The sequence below is a fragment of the Dermacentor silvarum genome, chromosome 4 (genome assembly GCF_013339745.2).
Source record: "Dermacentor silvarum isolate Dsil-2018 chromosome 4, BIME_Dsil_1.4, whole genome shotgun sequence".
NCBI lineage: Eukaryota > Metazoa > Arthropoda > Arachnida > Ixodida > Ixodidae > Dermacentor > Dermacentor silvarum.
The window spans coordinates 38,780,147-38,799,122 of NC_051157.2; the positions used below are offsets into that span (position 1 = coordinate 38,780,147).

The following is an 18,976-nucleotide window of genomic DNA, read 5'->3' on the forward strand; positions in this document are numbered from 1 at the left end:
GAAGAGCTTTATTTGTGTGACCACTAGTGGCTTACACTCTTGTGGGACTTGAAAATGTGTTGGGCATTGTCTTAAATGTGAAATGCTCTTAGTATTCTCAATGTTTTTTTACTGACTCTTGTTGATGAGAAACCGTAAGGAACTTTAGAATTGTGTCAAGCCGGAGCTAGTCGGTACCACAACATGTGATCATGTGTCCACACCGTCAGCAGCAGCAAGGTCAGCAGTGAGCTGCGTTGGTACTTGATAAATGTAGCCTAGGATACTCTGCACTATAGCATCACAGGGTGTTCTGCGAAGGGCCATTGCTGATGTCGGCATGTTTCTAGTCGTGATATGTAAAGTGTTTTCACACATGGGCAGCCGCACGAATGTGGATTACTTGTGAATTTGTGATGTAGTGTGGATATATTGAAATTTTGTTCATCTTGAACATCGATTATTTTGAAAAACTTTAGTACAACAGGCTAGTTGGAACAGAAATGCACACTAACACCCGTTCCGTGTCCACCTCTCTTTGTTCTTTGCATGCTTTTTTATGATTCCTATTTCAAAAATTTTTCTTAGTTTTAAACTGTCAAGCTAATGGAGGTGTACTGTGCTGTTCAGGATATAAGTGCTCAAATAAGCTTGCAATGGAAAGGTGGCTTAAGTAGTGGCATATACAGAATTAGATAATACAAAAATAAATGTTGTTAGTAGTGCATGAGCTGTGTTGGTGGTAAGATAGGTCATCATTTTTTTTTCTGTTGCAAGGCTTGTGCATGATGTTATGTGCTTCGAGAAAAGGTGTCTATTCTGTGGCTGCAAGATCTGCCAGCTAAATTGAGAATTTCAGGTATGTAGTGGGCAGTTAAAGCAGAGCGCATGTTGTTACAATGCAGTCGTGTGGGCCCTGCCAGTTCATCTTTGATCTTTATTACGAACACGAGGATTTCAACGAAGTCGAGAGGGCATTGCAGTTTTATTGGACATTTTTCAGGTCATTAATGGACCATAGGCGTGAGCAGAAGGAAGCTCTGCTGCAGACACTGCAAGCAGAAGTAGGCCAGGTCTGTAGGGTCCTGCGGAAGACGTTGCCCATGGGTGTGGCCTACCACCATAGTGGGTTGACAGTGGAGGAGCGCCGCATTGTAGAGGATGCGTACACTTCTGGTGTGCTCTGCTGTCTTACGTGCACCTCAACTCTGGCAGCTGGAGTCAACTTGCCAGCTAAGAGGTGCTTTCTCTTTTATATTTTTGCTTGAGCTCAGTTCAAATTTGACCTGCAAAATAGCACCTGCGAAGAAGTGGCTGTTAAACTGGGCTGCATTCGTATCATTCATAAAGCGCCTTCACATTTTACTCATGCACGTGCTTGGCAGATGGTGTCCTAGCACATGATAAAAAGTGTACACAGTCTTGGCGCCGAACCTTATTGTTAATTTGATGTTTTTAAACATCATTTGTTATTGTTTGCCCTGATTTTATGTCTTGCTATTGTATAAGTATGGGGAAGTCATGCAGTGATCCTCGCAACTCAATGTGGCAATGTTAGAGGAGCTCTAGCACGCAGTCACACGGCAAGGGTTATGTTATGGCTCACAGCTATGGTCCTTTGCTATCTAGCTTAAGTAATGTTTGCTACATGCTTGCTGGCTCATGCAACTACTACAAGACACACAGTCATGTTTCGTTAGTACCGAGTCATGTGCACACATTGACGGTTTGTTGCAGGGTAATCCTCAAGTCCCCGTACACTGGCACCGAGTTCCTTACTCGAAGTGTCTATCAGCAAATGGCTGGGCGTGCTGGGCGGGCAGGCATCGACTCGTCTGGAGAGAGCATCCTCATCGTACCCAATACAGATAAAGAAAAGGTCTTGTCTTGCTTTCTAGTAATGTGCACGTAGCATTCTATAATTGGCCAGACTTGTCAACGTAATTTGTTGGGCCTGTTTCTCCAGGTGCGTAGACTTCTGGAGGCTCCAGTTGACAGCTGCTATTCCAATCTTCTTCAAGATGAACAGAAGGCCCTGAAAATGTTGCTGCTGAGTTTGATAGGACTGCAAGTAAGTTGAGAAGGATGCCAATGTTTGTTCTGGAGACTTTGATAAGCACAGGCAATCAACATGGTGTTGGTTTCATCACACTGCGTAGCAGTGCTGAAAGTAAATTCAGTAAGTGATGCTGAACAGTTCACTGAACCCTTGTTGAGTGCTGCACCTCAAAGCTAGCTGAAAGATGACAAGCACATTCCGATGTGTTATATCAAGCAAAATGTGAGCGGAGTTGGCAGTAAAAGGAAGGAGTGAAATTTGGCAGGGCATTTAATTATACAATACAGATTAGCAGTTTATTTGTTCTTTTCTATGGTGATCTTTTGTCTCGTATTGTGCTGATTGAAATAAATAAAAATTTTGTCTCTCTATAGGTTGCCAAGACCGAGGACTCTCTTGCCGAAGTGATGGATGCGACACTTCTTGCCCTACAGCAACGAAAAGAGGGAAAAGACCCATTGCAAACTCTGCACCAAGTTCTTGACGACCTGAGTGCTGCCAACCTTATCTTGAAAGACAGTTCCAGTGGAGAGCTACGTGCTACCCCACTTGGGTGCGCTGCTTTCAAAGGTAAGCGAGTTCGTGCCTTGTACTTCCTTTAAACTGTATGTAGTGTATGCATGATAGCTAACTTATGGTTGCTTGCTTCAAAGATGCTCACTTTATGCCTCAGAAGTACAGCTTTTTAACAGCGAAGCTGTTTAAGCCAGCTGTAAATTGTGGTTCATATCAAGAAACTGCTGCGTCGTAGCCGTGGCAACCAGGAGGGCGGTGCGGCGCATGCGCACGCGGTCTCCTCCTCGCCAGCTCCCTCCCTTTCCGACCCCCGCCTCTCTTCTCTCCGCGGCACGCTGAGTCAGGAGAAAAAAAAGGCGAAAGCTTGCACTACGCTGTGCAAAGCTGAAGACATAGCGAAGCTGGCCGATTGATATCGAGCGGCTAACCTCCAACACGTTCGGCGTCGGCAAGCAACAGCATTCTTGGCACTGTGCCAACCTTAGTTAGCCTGCCTGCGTTTGTGGCATGCCAGGAACGCTGTCGCTCATAGGCGCCGACGCGTCCAGCGCTAGTCACGCGAAATGTCGCCAATGTGTTCAGCGTCGGCAAGCAACAGCATTCATGGCACTGTGGCAACCTTGGTTAGCCTGCCTGTGTTTGTGGCATGCCAGGAACGCTGTCGCTCGTAGGCGCCGACACGTCCAGCGCTAGTCACGTGAAATGTCGGGAAAGGGAAGGTTCCTCCAAAAATGATCACTCAAGAGTACCTTCCTACATGCGTATAGTTAAGTTAAACCAAGTTAACACCTAGCAGCAACCAAGTTAATACCTAGCAGTAGCAGCCAGTAAGACTTGAGGATCGACATTTTCGCTGTGCCTAAGCTTTGCATGACCGAGTGCAAGCTTGCCCGTTTGTTTTTTTGCTTGATGTAGCCCTAAAAGAAGGGCCCTCCAGTGCTTTTTCAGGGATTAATGACAGTGCTTCACTGCTTCTCATGTAGCGTGGGTACAGATTAAAAATAAATGGTGAATGGCAGAGATCGGCTCATGTGATTGGTAGTCACCTAGCTGAGAAATTCTAAGAACAAAAGAGTACTTACTTTGCTTCACTTTCTGCCTTCTACCCTAATTTCAAAGCTTGTGCATCTGCTTTTTGACTCTCGCAGTAAGGTAAACTCTAGCATCCATTACTAATTGCTCAGTGCATATGGAATTTTGCACCCTACATTCAGCCTGTCATTTGTATCCTCGAATGCAGATGGTGCCATTACCAGAGCTACAATATTGCAGTAGTACTTGCATTGATGGCTCTATTTTACAACTTGAGTTAACGCAATTTAAACTCCGATGGATGTGGACGTAGCCACCATCTTTGTTCAGAGATAAGCTGCGATAGAACTGCGAGTTGAGCAAGTTGGTAATTCATCATTTCAACATATAATAGCGCCAAAAAAAAAAAAGAAAAAAGAAAAACCAACCTGATAGGAAGAACGACACACACCACCAGCGGTGATGAACTAGTACAAACTAGTCAGCCCTAGTGGTATGTGTCGTTCTTACTATCCGTCCTGGTTCATTTAGAGGTTACTGCTGTGATGTGGATGCTGCTGAAAACACTGGTCCATACCAGAACATGCCTGTCTTTTGTGGTAGTATTTGATTTGATGAAAACCAGTGTTACAATAAACACAACAATAACTCATGGATCCGTCATCTCGCATCTACTGAGTTTTTTTCAGAAGACTCTAGGAGACAAAGAATGGACCAGGGTCCAAAAAGGACCGACAAAAATTGTGTGTACTGTAGAAGCTGAAATCAAATGCCGCAGATCAGAAGTGAATCAAATGGATTGATTGGTACACTTTGCCACTCTCACGCAACTAAACATGCCAATATAGAGCATGGCATCTGGCTATTGTGACGTATGCCAGAAAAACGTTTTTAATACATAGCAGGACAAAATTTTATCCAGTCTAACTCTTCAGCTGCGAAATTAATTTTCACTGGCAACTGTGCCTCAGAAAGTTTGGATGTGCGTTGTTGCAATACTTACTTCAATGCTTATATTCCTTTTTCTTTCTTTCTTTTTTTTGCTTTTCTGCTACATAGTGCATATAGCATGATATAGAATAACATGGTTACCATCCCTTACAAGTGGCAGCACTCAATTTATTACTCAGCTCATGATCACTGTCTCATGAAACGTACATATTTAGAAGGGCACACCTTGCTTGCAGTGGTCAAACACCCCTCTAGCAATGCTTGCAGTGGCACTGTTGTTGAAATGCATGCCTACATTGTGGCGCAGGCTTTGTAGATCCGTCCATGGCGGGCATTCTGCGTCAAGAGCTGTGGGCAGCACTGTCTTCCCTGTCCCTGCGATGCCCCCTGCACATGCTGTATTTGGTCACACCAAGGCAGCTGCCCACTGCCAGGCTCGATCCCCCAGCCTACTACCGCTTGGTGAGTCTGGATGGACAGTGGCATCTCTGCATGCTTGACGTGGCAACAGACTAATTAAATGTGTTACCTACAGTGATTTATTTATCCATGTCATCACAACTTTCTTTACTTGGCATCTGTTGGCTGTAAGGAAGGGAAGGGAAGGAAAATAAGAGGTGAAAGGCAGAGAGGTTAACCAGGTGAAGTGTCCGGTTGGCTACTCTGCACGGGGGGATGGGGTAAGGGCAGAAAAGATTAGAAAACAAGAGAAGATTAAAAAGAAGGAAAAAAAAGAACAAAAGAACAAAAAAAAAAAACATCTGTCCGCACAATTCTGTTGGCTGTAACTTGTGGCAGAGGAAAGAAGACAAACAGCCTGCTCAAAAATACAGACGTGCCAGAGTGTAACTGTGGGCATAATAGGTGAAGGAAATGTTGCAGGCAATAGCATTCAAGCAGCTGAATGTTAAATGTGACTTAGCCATAATAATTACAGTTAAGAGATCTTTCAAATCTGGTCATTTGTATGAAAGTGGCAAAAGTAGACTGTCTCAGACTAAAACTTTGTAAATTTAGCATGTTTGTCAACAGCAATCTCTCTTGCATTACAGTATGAAGATCTGAAAGAAGATGAGCTTCAAGTGGCTGAACTCATCGGGATTTCAGAAGCCCTTGTCACCAGACTGGCCAGCGGTGGCTCACTCAAGGTGGGAAATGAAAGCATGTGTAATTGTGCATGCCAAAACCAGAATTTGATTGTCCTGTGTCTCTAACAATAATAACAAGTTGAACAACACATGGGCACATTGCAGTGTAAAACTGCACCTAGTAGACTAACTTTAGGTGGAAGTTGGGCAGTTGGTCCTGAAGCTTTTTTCTTCATTTATTTGTTCTTTGGTGAATTTTATTGAAATGCAGTCTTGTTCAGTTTACTTTGCTGATTTTAAATATGAAACCATATCTCTCTCACATGCACAACCATATTTCTCACACACGCATGCAGCGTGTGTGTGTGTGCATGTGTGTGAGAGGGAGAGAGAGAGACCATTGCTAGGTAGCCCAGGGAGTTAAAGGATGCAACACTACAAGTTGATTTTTTATTTGATTGGTATCAGTAATTGCACTGCGTGCTGAATTTTGATCTTCTGAATTGCGGCCATTAAGTGACAGGTTCCATGCTTTCATTGCAACAACTATGATGGCTAAAAAGCAACACCAAACCAATTTAGTCTGTTGAAGTATTCTTTCAAAACGCTTTCCTCTTTTCATTTTGTGGAAAAAGTGGACTATTAGTGGGAAAAAAATAAAAGGTCAAAACTTCCCTTTTTTTAATTTCATGCTTACACCTGAGCATGACGGTTGACACCGAGTGTGACATCGTAAATTTCGAAATATTTTCTCGTATTTCGCCTGTTTTTGTGGTGTCAGTGTTCTTCAAAGTTGCTATGTTAAGTCGTCAGTTCTTTCACATGCAGATAGTCCTTCTTTAATGATAAACTGTTAACCAGACCCCAGCAGACACTGTTAAATGCAGAGTGTTGTGGCGAGTTGGTCTGAGAGCTTCAGGGCAGCTGCTGCACGTTTTTTGTTTCTGCAGCTTTTTTTTTTTTTGGCTTACCAAGCCTCCTGTCATGGTAAGAGTGGCCGTTTCGCTGTTGCCGAAGCATAATTTATTTACAGTAGAACCTCGTTGATATGATCTCGTTACATACGAATTCCCCTGCGCCAACGTTCGCGATTGAGAACACAAAGAATGATCCAATAGAGTTACACTTTTTTTTTTACCAGTTCATACGATCCCAGAAAACAAGATTTTTCGGCACCAACGTTCAGTGCGTTGCCAAACTGCGATCGTGTGATGCGTTTTCTGGCCGCTAGATCCCTTGTTGGTAGTCAGAGGTCAAACTTTCACCGCTGCTATGACACTGACAAAAAAGAATGCATGCTCTCATGAAATGGATTTGCGGGGTGCGTTCGTTGCCGAATGCCGATTATTAGGGTTCTTTTAGACGCACATGCTATCTAGCTGTACTAATGCTACAAATGTGGTGGTTAACGAATCTGTTTTCTACAGAATTATGCAATGAAACAACAAACGCCACCCAAGTATCCTCACTATTCCATGGCTATTCACTTACATTGACAATCATAGAAGTTTTCTGCACAATTTTTTTTTTGTCTTGTCATTTTCTTGGTTTAAATGACAATTCGGACCCTGTTAACCCTAGAAATAATAATGCCAAGTGTTATAGCATCCTAAATATTTTACTATAATAGTACTTGTTCTTACGAACCAGTTTCAGTTTCTGCACCCAGGCGATGTATGCATCATGACGTCCCGATGCATTAGCTCTCTCCGTTCCTCTGATCGCTGCAGTTGCTACACACAAGTGTAGCTAGAAGAAATGCTTGTAATATACCCTTGTTTATTTTTGTATGAGTAACATCATAATACCTAGCTTTATTGCTCCACGCAGCAAATTTTGCTCTGCGTCATGGCCTCACAATAATGTCGTTGACGCCAGGTCCATCATTTCAATACCAACGATAATATCTAAGTATCTTATGTTTTCCACCCTTCGTGCTTGCTAAGTGTCATGTTTTTACGCGATAAAAGTCTGTGGTAGGGATTCTACAACTTTGAAATTACACGTCACTACTTCTTGAAAGAACCCCGGGTGGTGAAAATTAATCCAGATCTCCCCTCACTACGTTATTTCTTCGGGTTTGTGCATTGCTTTGGTACGTTAAACCCCGTAATTTGATTTGATTTGACTTCTCAATTTAAGTTGAGCAGAGTTTCCTGCTGTGTCATAAACAGAGTTCATCATCGCCATCATGCTCCACACATGATGCAGACTGGTGAGCAGCAGCTGCTGCAGAGCTTCTACAAGACCATGCAGTTAAATGACCTGTGGAACCAGAAGAGTGTCTGGGAGGTGGCTGCCAAGTACAAGGAGCACAGGGGCCAGGTGCAGACACTGCTGTCATCTGCGTCCACTTTTGCTTCGTCACTGACCCATTTCTGCAAGGTGAGCAATCAGCCTAAAAGCATTAGTGGTGCTTGCGTGCTGCACCCACTGCCAAAAAGTCTAGTCTGGGCTCTACTCAAGCATCCCGTTTGAGGCTGCAACTGCGAAATTCTGAGTACTCACCCCTCATGGTCAGGCTTTGCTGGCACAAAGGCCAGCAGACAGAACGAAAATATATATGTTGCACAAAACAATATTTATTGCAAACGAGTGGTATCACTGTATGGCGGAAAAGTCCATGGCTACTGCTTCATGAAGCAATTGTTAGATCTGATTACAGTATTTATGCCAATATAGGTCGACATTTTTTTTTTTTTCGGAAATGTTTCCCGAAATGAGCTATTGACCTATATTTGTGACCAAAGAATCTTGACTTGTATTTGTGAACAGAGCTAGCAAAAGTAATATGCTTACGGAGTTCCTCCATTGAAACCGCCGTAAAGCCAGTCTGGAGATTATCCAGACTGGCTTCAAAGAATGCTGCATATCGAACCCACTCGATGGCGCCGGGCACGACGTCGAGTACCTGAAGAGGACGACTTCCCTGGCAGTTCCGGCGAAGATGTAGCTTGTGGCACCTACTAGCGAGATTTAGTAGCTGAACTTACAGCAAATACAGGTGTGTCACGTTCACAGTTTTTAATTTTTCTGGAAAGGTATAGGTCAACCTATATTCGCATTATTTTTTATTTCTTAGTGAGTTCAATAAATAGGGGTCGACTTATATTCTTGTTCAACCTATCTTCGAGTAAATACGGTATATGACTATAAAATTAAAAAGAAAAATGTTGCCATTTTTTCAGGTGAGCCATTGATTGCGATAGCAAATTAGTAGACAGCCATACGAAGTAAGGATAGTAGTTTTATTGGCTGTATAAACTTGTAAACATTCACTTACTAAACTAAATTAACGAGCATGGTATCACGTGTGCACAAGCAAGCATGAACACTTCTGTGAGCAAATTGCCAGCGTGCTGCTTCTCGCTTCAATGTGAACTAAGCTGCGAAAACACTGTGCACACGATGCTATCAGCACTCGCACTCTGTCCCCATCTCAGATCGCTTTCAAGATAGGGCCCGCGTGGCCGCGCCATACGCAGCAGCCACCAGGACTTCAGGCCAAAATTCCCCGCCCAAAGAAGCTGCTGACCCAGGCCGAATTTGAGGGGCGCAAACGTAAGCTTTCGTAAGCCATGAGAAAGACAGTGTGCTCTTTGGGCCACTTAAGCCCCACCATCTTGGCACGCATTGGCGTCTTGTGCTGCAACGATTCTCACAACGCTTCGCATTACGTATATGTTAGCAGTAGAGTCTGCCAAATTCTTTAATGACTGCGGATCGTTTGTTTTCCCAGTTAGTACTTTTCTCACACGTTTTTTTTTTTTTTCAGAACGTATGATAGAGGTTCTACTTTAGGTCGCTCCCACGCTTATTGTTGTGAAGCATAAGATGTTATATAATCAGGATGAACAAACACTCTGGAGCTTTAATGAGTTTGTATGAAGACATCACGTTACAAATGATTATATCCAGTGTCAGTCAGCACTGATGACTGCAACATAAGCTGCATACTGCTCCCATGAGCAACAACAATTCAGTACAATGGGTGAAAAAAAAAAGAATGCACCAAAGGACGTGGCCAGCTATCAACATGACTAGCTCCAAGGCTTAGGCATCTCTATGACTGCAATGGATTCGAAATGTTTCAAGACATCCAAGTACCACCAACATTTGCAAATTCAAGGTTTGAGTAATTACCTTGTGCCCATGCCTCTTTGGAAAACACCATGGCATTGTTATTCTATAAATTTACTTCAGTTATGCTTTGCGTTTCGCATGTGGCTTCTTACTGCAACAGGAGTAGTACTATATGTGGTTGATTCACTGCTTCTCCTGCTCCTGTATGGTGTATGTACCAATAAAATGTGTGCTTCTGCTCTCCCTGTCATGGTTTTCAGTTCAGGTGGTCATAGTGTGCAGCAAGTGATGTAATTGGAGTGAATGTAGCGCTGTGATACAGTGTGGTGGGTGCATTTGTTCTCCATTAGTATAAGGTGGCACCCCTCAGAAAATTTAGTATGCTGAAGAAATTGCTGCAAGCAAACAGCAGATGGCCACTGTCAAGTGTGAGTGTAGAGCCGGTATGTTTTCTAATGAATGTCAGTTAAGGCCATCACAAAACATGATTAATTGACGTGTCAGTTGTAATGTGCATGCTTAGATGAGCCACACACTGCTGTCGAGGCCAATGTCGTTATGAGTGAGTAAACACAACACGCACATAAATCATTTTTTGGTTTCTAGAACAACTTGCCTAACCCCTTGTTTGACATGGCTGCCTGGGTCAGTCAATATCTCGCCACACACAGACATGTGTGTGTGTGTGTGTGTGTGTGTGTGTGTGTGTGTAACGCTGGGCAAATGAGCCGTGCATAAAAGTAGAGGAAGACGAAGATTAAAGCATTGTTCGGGTGAGCATGTTTGTTGGGTATGTGCCACTAACACCAAGGCTCTACATCTACTATGTTTGTCTCTGTCCGCAACCTCCTGCTCGCGTCACACAGGTCGACAGGATGAAGACCTGGCAGCCACCTCATCAGCCGCACATCAACATGGAAGTCTTCCACGCCACGCTGTGAACTACGAGCGCACAGCTACCCCACCGACACCGACGAGCATCATGACCGCATCACCGCAAGCCTTGGACATACCCAAGTACATCGGATCAGTGGACGATGGGCCCGTGGAAGATTGGTTCCGCCTCTTCGACGTCCACGCATCCGCTGCATCATGATCGGAACGGGATATTGTCACCAACTTCAATGATTACGTCACGGGTGAGGCATTTTGTTTCTACCTCACTCACATCTTTGGAAACAACGAACCATGGGAAAAAATCAATGAAGAGATGATCAGTCGATTTCACGTATACATTGCAGACTCCTCCATTATCCAACAGCTAGAGACATTTCACCTGGGTCGCCGCAGTCATCCGTAACTTCCACTTAGTAATCATCATCAGTGCCAAACACGATCTCGTATGAGGAGTACATCGATGAGTTTCTCATGTCATAATTCTCGTGAGAAGACTACGCACAAACGCACGCCTAGCATGATGATGACTACCACAGAATTATCTTCACCATCTATGCTCTCGACACGCCGCAGGAATCATGTCCCGAACCATACGACGTGGTCACATTGTTGTCTTGTACGTGCGACCCACCACCAGGTTTTGCGTCATGTGACACTTCCACAACTGTCAGACAACGTCGCATCTCAAACGCAACTATTATTTATTCTCATGAAATGAATCCGACTTGCTATCCAACAATAGGTGAGAAGAAAACCATCAATTGCATGTGCTCTTTCCACAAGGTAGGCAGTGCAGTTTCAGCAGCTGCGGATGAGCTATGCACATTAGGAGACGAAATCACTTCGCAACACACAAACTTTCTACCGCAAACAACACCCCAACGAGCTGCTGCCTCTGCAGAATCATCACAAGCACCAAGTGTCGCACCCTCCCAAATGACAGTAGCACCCATTCATTATGACATCGCAGCAGCCTCAGAAGAGCCTTCTGTGAAGCCTGGCACAATGCTTTTGCCACAAGACAAGTCTCCCAAAAACGAGCAATGTACCAGATACCCGCAAATCACATGCCAATTTGCAAAACAAATCAAAAGGCCAATTCTGATAGAAACACTACCTTAGCAACTAACGCCGCAACATCAGAAACATCCTCAACTTCATCAACAACTTCAGCAACCACGACGACGACTTCGACACAGACGACGAAGAGCGTCGACGAAAGAACAAATGCTTTAACACAAAAGACGAGAACCTGCAAGCCAACTAAACCGAAGGCGCATCCATGTACGTAGTGTTCCAAAAAAGAATGTCACCAAGGGCCTTTTCAACACCACCACTTAAGAGTGCCCATATTGCGGGGACAACCGCGACAACACCGCATGCGACGGCGAAACGGAATGGCAGCACTTTCTGGCTTCAGTAACCTCGAACAACGAGCAGCCATTTCAGGAAACGCGGATCTCGAACCATCAGAAATGAGGTACATCTCACTTGAGCGCAATATGTCAAAGAAAACTCGCAACGTCATCCTGTCGTCTGCACTAGTTTCAAGCAGCAACCACCGCTCCAGCTACCTCAAGGCGCTTTAACTGTACTCAGTTGTGTCAAGAGCTGAACGTGTGTGACGATCAGTGCTCACGAGATACGGCGCATGTAGACATCGTCTGGATCGCAACAGTCAAGCTCGCCCACCAGAGCTACGTTGGACGTCACCGGACTGCTATATAGTTAGAATGAATTTTTAATCAGTATACAGAGCGAACTCGGGACATTGAACCAAATGCACCTTTGTACATTTTGTTATTTTGCAGTCTGCCATTGCTCCCTCCTGTGTTGTTTGTTGCGCGCGCTCTCTAGGGAGGAGGGGAAATGTGTAACGGTGGACAGATGGGCCGTGCATAAAAGGAGAGGAAGACTAAATTAAAGCAGTGTTCGGGTGACCATGTTTGTCATTCGTCCACAATCTCCTGCTCGCACCACATATATATGGTGTGTGTGTGTGAAGGTTATATGCACGCTGAATGCAAGCTCCAGCAAATGGGCTTATATTAGCAAAATAGTGCCACTCAGTTCACTCCTGTGCTGCGTAATATAAGTATCCCTACATAAAACCTGTAGTTATAATGTTGACTTGTAAGTATCTCTAAAGAACACAGACATCTTATTGGAATAGTAGATTATATTCAACAGCTTTTCATTTATTTGATTTAGCCAGTGGGTATGTACCACTGTGACACAAGAGGTATAGAATCCTTAAATGTAATATATGTGGGTTCCTTACCTCACTTGTCATCACCATTATTCCCTCGACAAGCTTCACCTTTGTCCTCCCAACATTGCTGCGTAGATATCTCGCATTATGCATCTACCTGATTTGGTGTTTGCATTTTGCCATAACCTGTGAATGGTGTGGTGCATAAATATAAAAATTGCGAGAGATTCTACTTGTGACCTTCGTGGTGCATAATACAGTATAGACAACTTATAACGTAACCGCTTATAGTGCAGGACAGGATATAGTGCGGTCTTTTCAAACTCCCGTTAATTTCCCCATAGCACTCCATGTATACACATATCGCTTATAGTGCAGTTGCGGGAAACGAAATACCGGTTACAGTGCGGCTGCCTGGTAGTACGGAAGTCAGTGGCGACGGCAAACGCTCCCCTCAAACGGGCGCTCCAAGCAGTGCTCGAGGAAGAGAGACGAAGTGGAGGAGAAGGGCACGTGGTGCGAACGAACAGCCAGTGAGGCTGAAACCAGAATCTTGAGTGCGAGTCGTGAAATATCACGGCATGCATAGCGAGCGAGGGCCACGAAACTGCCAAAGCCGGCCAACGCTCCCTTCACGATAACGGCAGTAAACGAAACTTCAGGGAACAGGCGGCGCCGGCACAGCACGGCGAAGGGCGCACGCGGAGACCGTGGAATGTGAGGGTGGCAGGGAAGCAGATTTCGCCTCGGCAGATTTCGCCTCGGCAACTCCGCCGCTTCGGTGGCTCCCCTCGCCCTCCCTCGTAACTCCTTCACTTTCGACTGTCACCGTGCGCGTCCGCCGCCGTGCAGGCGCCGCCGCTCCAGCCGGCCGGGCGCCAGCTCCCCGAAGTTTCGTTTTCTGCCGTTATCGAGAAGCGGGCGTTTGCCAGCGTGGGCAGTTTCGTTGGCTGGCCTGGGACAGCGCCGCTGCTTCCCTTTGCGCCGTAGCCGCAGCGTGCAAAGTCAACACGTGACTAGAAAGTAGAGGAAGCATAGAGGAGAAAGAAGGGTTCACTGCCATTTTCTACGCGTGGCTACGGTAGCGTGGCTGAGGCGTCGGCACGTACACGCATGTTCCGGCGCAACGCAGAATCGGCGATCTTGCCATTTGAGAGAGGGTGAAATTTCCGCCGCGTTTTTTTTTTTTGTTTTGTTCGCGCGCAACATTGGAGGGTCGCTCCTAAGATTTTACTCTAAGGCGGTGCGGGAGCAATGCCGGTCGGAGGCGCCGCCGCGTGATTTGCTTCAAATTAACGAGATTCGACTGTAAATTGAATACAAACGTTCTAGCCGCATTCCTCGACTGTCGCATACGCGTGGCGGCTCGGTGCACATGTTTTGTATATCTGTGGGCCTTGAAAATTGTTGCTTTGGTTATAGTGTGGTACCGCTTATAGTGTGGATATTCGCGACTCCGGCGACTTACGTTATAAGCGGTCTACACTGTATTATGCACTGGATGAAAGTACACACAATTGTAGGCATTGTCGTTAGTTGTACAGGTTTTGACAGACACTGTTTGACTAAAGCTTCGCTTCACATACATTCCAACATGTGCATTGAATCTGCACAATTTTCTTCCTCCATAGGAACTACCCGATCTTTGGGCTTACAGGGTACTGCTGCCAGAGTTCACAGAGCATCTATCAAACTGCGTCACCATGGAACTCATCCCTCTGATGGAGCTACCAAGCGTCAGGAAGGTGGGTTCCTTGAAAGCAAGGAGAGATGGCGTAAAATAAAGTCACTTGCTCTGCTGAAATGTACACAGAGGTGTCCACTGTTGGAGGGAACACGCATATGCGTGCCATTTACTGGGCATTGACACCTAGAAGACATGCCATTAGATTATCATTCGCTTTCTTCAAGAAACATGATGAATTTGTTCTGCAGAAGCTTGTGGATGTAGTCAAACCTTGATACTATATAACGAGGTGAATTTCAAGTTTTACATGACAATATCAGCATGCAACGAGTATATGCTGAACTAATATCGGATATGGCGAAAGTACTGTTGTGTTACGAGCTCCGACTGTGTAAAGAAAGCTGCGTAGCAAGCTCTAATGTATACTAGAACAAGGAGGACGTTTCTCGGCTCATGCTATAAATTATCAAACCTAGTTTCTTGCATCAATTTTCTTATGCTCTCTCAATGTCAAATTTCGAGGCTGTCCGGCAGAATGGTCCAGGAGATTGTTCCAGTGCTGTTCTTCGGGAATCATTTAAAGGAATCAAACAGTTCACAGGGATAGAATATAATCACATGCACATTAAAATCTTAAGCCCAATGAGTCTGAGTAGCTCAAATGATGCAGAGAATCTGTGCTCTCCTCTTTTCAGGGCCGTGCCAGGCAGCTTCACAAGGCAGGGTTTCGTTCTATAATGGATGTAGCCTGTGCTGATCCGAAGGAGCTGGCCGAGAAAGTGGGCCCTATTTCACGTAGGCAAGCCCGTCAAATTGTCGATGCAGCCAAGGTATGTAAAATGCACTCATTCAAGCGAGTTATGTTTGTGGTGGCGCTGAACACTTCTATGTGCACCAAGGAAGATTATACAAAAGCACCGAGCGAGAACAGATGAGCCTCACTGTGAGATTACTGTGGGCTTGGAAGACCGAGTGTTTGGAACCATGCTGAAGCGATTTGCAGCAACACAAGAGCATAAATTGTATTTCAAGAGCTCATATGGCTATACCATTAGCTTACATTTATTTAGAGTAACAATTTTTTTTAAAACATTTAACAGGTTATAATTAACCTTGATACCACATTTTTCTTTAAGGCAGATTAATAACTTAGCATATGGCTTGGCTTATAGGTGAATGCTAGCGTGAAAAATTTCAAAGCCAGTGTTGGCCGCGAGATCGGGCTATAGGTGGCAGTGCTGTCGGCGCGTTAGTGTGGATGGGCGGTTGGTGGCGCGCATTAAAATGTACATGGCGGCACTTTGCTGTGGACGATTTGGGTCGATTGTTTGGTAATAAAACACTGCAGTAAAGTGGTAATATACTGACTGCCCTCCAATGCCAAATTTTTGCATGAAACGCACTGAACATTCCTACTAGAAATGAATGAAGAGCAAAATGCAGTTTCTGTTTCGGTACATTCATGGTACATTTTGTTCGTGTTCGGATTGCATTCTGCACATTTTGTTGCACAACTCAACTTTCTGCTATGATCTCACTGGTTATAAAAGTGCCTGTATTCCTGTACAATGAAGTTAATGTAGCTAGTTCTTGCAACTCTACTTCATCACTTGCACGCATACATAACTACCTTTTACTTTTTTTTCAATTATCTGTCGAATTCAAGACAGTTACTAAGTTTCGTTAAACAAGGTATGGTGCACTATGAGCGACTGTGTTGTGGCAGGATTGCCATGTGGCTTCATACATTTTTTAATATTTCTCTTGTGGTAGCAGTAAAGAACGTAGCATTTTAGCACGAAGGATGTTTTTGAGTTATTACGTGCACGAGAATGATGCGAATAATTTTCATTTGTGTTAAGAGACAACCTCATTATGTTGTTTTCGTTATATTTGAAAATAATGGCCGCTACCATCCTTCAAGCTAACAACACTACACCAGAGAGTTCATTATAATAGCCGTGAGCAACTCAGTTTTACGATGTCCTGTGTCTAGTGACTGCAATGTTGCACATGATCCTCTTGTGCTTTCCTTGTGTAGCAGATGATCAGAGTGACAAAGCACCGAAATTCACTTGCGAGGCAGAATTATTTCTGCACAGTGGGATATCCACATAATAAAAGGGCACCTTAGAAGCTGCTAAGGATGGTCACGTAACCACTAAGCAGCAGTCACCCAAATATATGCCTAAGATCAATTGTATCCTGATCATATGAGTGCTTAAGATTTTCTTTCCTTCTTCTAAGTGGTCTTGTGGCACCTCGTTCACATGTCATGATATCACATAGATTGCGGAATGATGAACACATCGCTACAAGGAATCTCTAAAGCACTGCATTCAGGTACCGCAGCGATTACTTCATTTACTTAAAATGGCACCAAATGGTTTTGTGAAGTGCTTAAATCACAATAAAATTTAAGTGATTGTGATGAACGGAGGGCACATCAACGACGCATTGCACACTTGGCCGTGCAGGCGCTAATTTTATTGCAGCGCAAAGCCAAATGAGCCTCTACATCGTAAAAAAAATTCATACCACCATTTACGACTGCTGATACAACTACAGAATAAGCAGACTTTAAAGGATATGTGTGCCGTACACACACATGTAAACAAGTAGTGGCTAGCAGACGACGTGACACGCAATCCACACCATCCCCGTTCAGCCAGTGTTCGCCAGGCAGCGACTCCGCTCGATCTTGCAGTCAATCTGCTCAAAGAACGAGCCGTGGTTTTGAGGGCCACATACTCTATTTTCGCGCATATAAGCCGCACCAAAAATTCAAAAACGTTCACAGTAAAGTTGGGGTGCGGGTTATACGCGAATTTTACTTGGCGGTGTGGCTACACAACAGCTGCCGTGTAGCCACACCTTGAGGCAAAGTTCTTCGCCATTTAGTTTCGTTATCTCCTAGGGATTCCCACCCTCTCTATCCACCACTGCGTGTTGAGGCTCCCTTGTCCCCTCCTTCATGGTCGTCCATTCTTCTCCTCTTTACGGGTCGGCATTTTGCAAATAGTGCACGGGGTGCCGGCGAACTTGTACGTCGCCTGTTCCCGCGGCGCTCCCTCGGTCCACGCGAAACACTTTGCGATACGGCGGAGAGAGAAATCGCTGTTGCTCATGCGAGGGCTGCTTCGGCCGCACCGTCATCCTCTGTCGCGTGAATGCTAGCTGCGCCTGCTAAGCAATCCGATTCACATCAGATGTCACGCGATTGATTTGTCCGCTATCACATCCATCGTATGTGAATCCAGCTTTATCAGCATCGCCGAAGAGGGTGGAACAGAGCCGCTGGCCGACGATAATATACATGGACAAGATGTGCATCCGTGGATGGACTGTTTTTGCAAATATTTGAGCGTTGTTGCATGCAGTTATTTCCGCGGGTTATACGTGCGGATATGTTTTTTTTTTCTTCCCTGCTGTTGTAATTGGGGGTGCAGGTTATACGCAAAAAAATACAGTACACTCCAGCACACAAACTACAGACATCTGAAATGAAGGTGCGCCATGCTTGCTTGCTTCTGCAAGCATCTGCAACAATGACCAGCTAGTAAACTCTGCTTTTGTTGGATGTTCATGTCTGCAGTCCAGTGGATAACTCAAAGCTTGACAACCAAGTTTCGTTGCATGCACACAATGGGCCTGCATGTTCAGTTTTAAATATGGCCACTACAGCAAAACGCCATAGCCACCACAATATTGTATTGTACCTATTTCGTTTCTTGCGTACAGTGAACTCACATTAAGACGAACTCGGTTAAGCTGAATTCTCGAATATAACGAACAACATGGGAACGTTTGTTTCGTCTTCCATAGACTCCAAGGCAAAAAAAAATCTGCTTAGGCCTGTGGCGCACATCGCCCATGCACAGAGGCGAAAAAGTGGAGAAACACACTTGGCCAATGCAGGTTCTCAGCGGGAGCATGTGACCTCGCGTCATTATGCGGGTCCCTGCAGGCTCTCCACCACGACTGCGCCACCGACACCATCCTCATTGAAGAGGTCTTTGAGGTGCCTTTAGAGGATCATTCCGATGACAACGCTAGCTTAGAGCCTGTACCGATGATCTGTGAGGCGGCAGATGTCTGCTTGAACTCCCTAGTGAACTTTTTCCAGCAGCATGAAGGCACAGAAGGATTTTTAAGGTCATTAGGCGAGACGACGTTTATGGCTGCTCGCAGATTTGCACAGAAGCGTCAAACATCCATAAGGACTGTATGAAACCAAGCTCTAATAAGTTCAGCTAAATAAATGCTTTCCATGTCTTTTACCATTTGAAGTAAGATGAAGTTCATCTGTTAAGACGAACAAATTCTCATGGTTTCAGGGAGTGTACTGTAATATACTGTAAATAAATTCCGGTTCTTAACTTTGTGCAGCTGCTGCTATTGAAGAAGGCAGAAGATCTACAGGAGCAAGCCGAGCAAGTTCTTCAAGGAATGGTGTGATGAAACAAGGTGGG

The 18,976-nt window shown here is 44.8% G+C and overlaps 1 protein-coding gene across 1 annotated transcript in view; it reads left to right on the top strand.

Annotated features, from left to right (window-relative positions):
* LOC119449823 (helicase POLQ-like) overlaps window positions 1-18,972 on the top strand; it is a 34,375-nt gene extending 15,403 nt beyond the window's left edge. Inside the window, 10 exon segments of the mRNA XM_049665459.1 lie at window positions 983-1,219; window positions 1,717-1,858; window positions 1,946-2,050; window positions 2,413-2,608; window positions 4,845-4,999; window positions 5,590-5,685; window positions 7,837-8,010; window positions 14,449-14,562; window positions 15,200-15,334; window positions 18,894-18,972. Coding sequence (XP_049521416.1) covers window positions 983-1,219; window positions 1,717-1,858; window positions 1,946-2,050; window positions 2,413-2,608; window positions 4,845-4,999; window positions 5,590-5,685; window positions 7,837-8,010; window positions 14,449-14,562; window positions 15,200-15,334; window positions 18,894-18,962 — 1,423 coding nt within the window. The 3' untranslated portion in view covers window positions 18,963-18,972.
* Window positions 18,973-18,976: the final 4 nt, after the last annotated feature.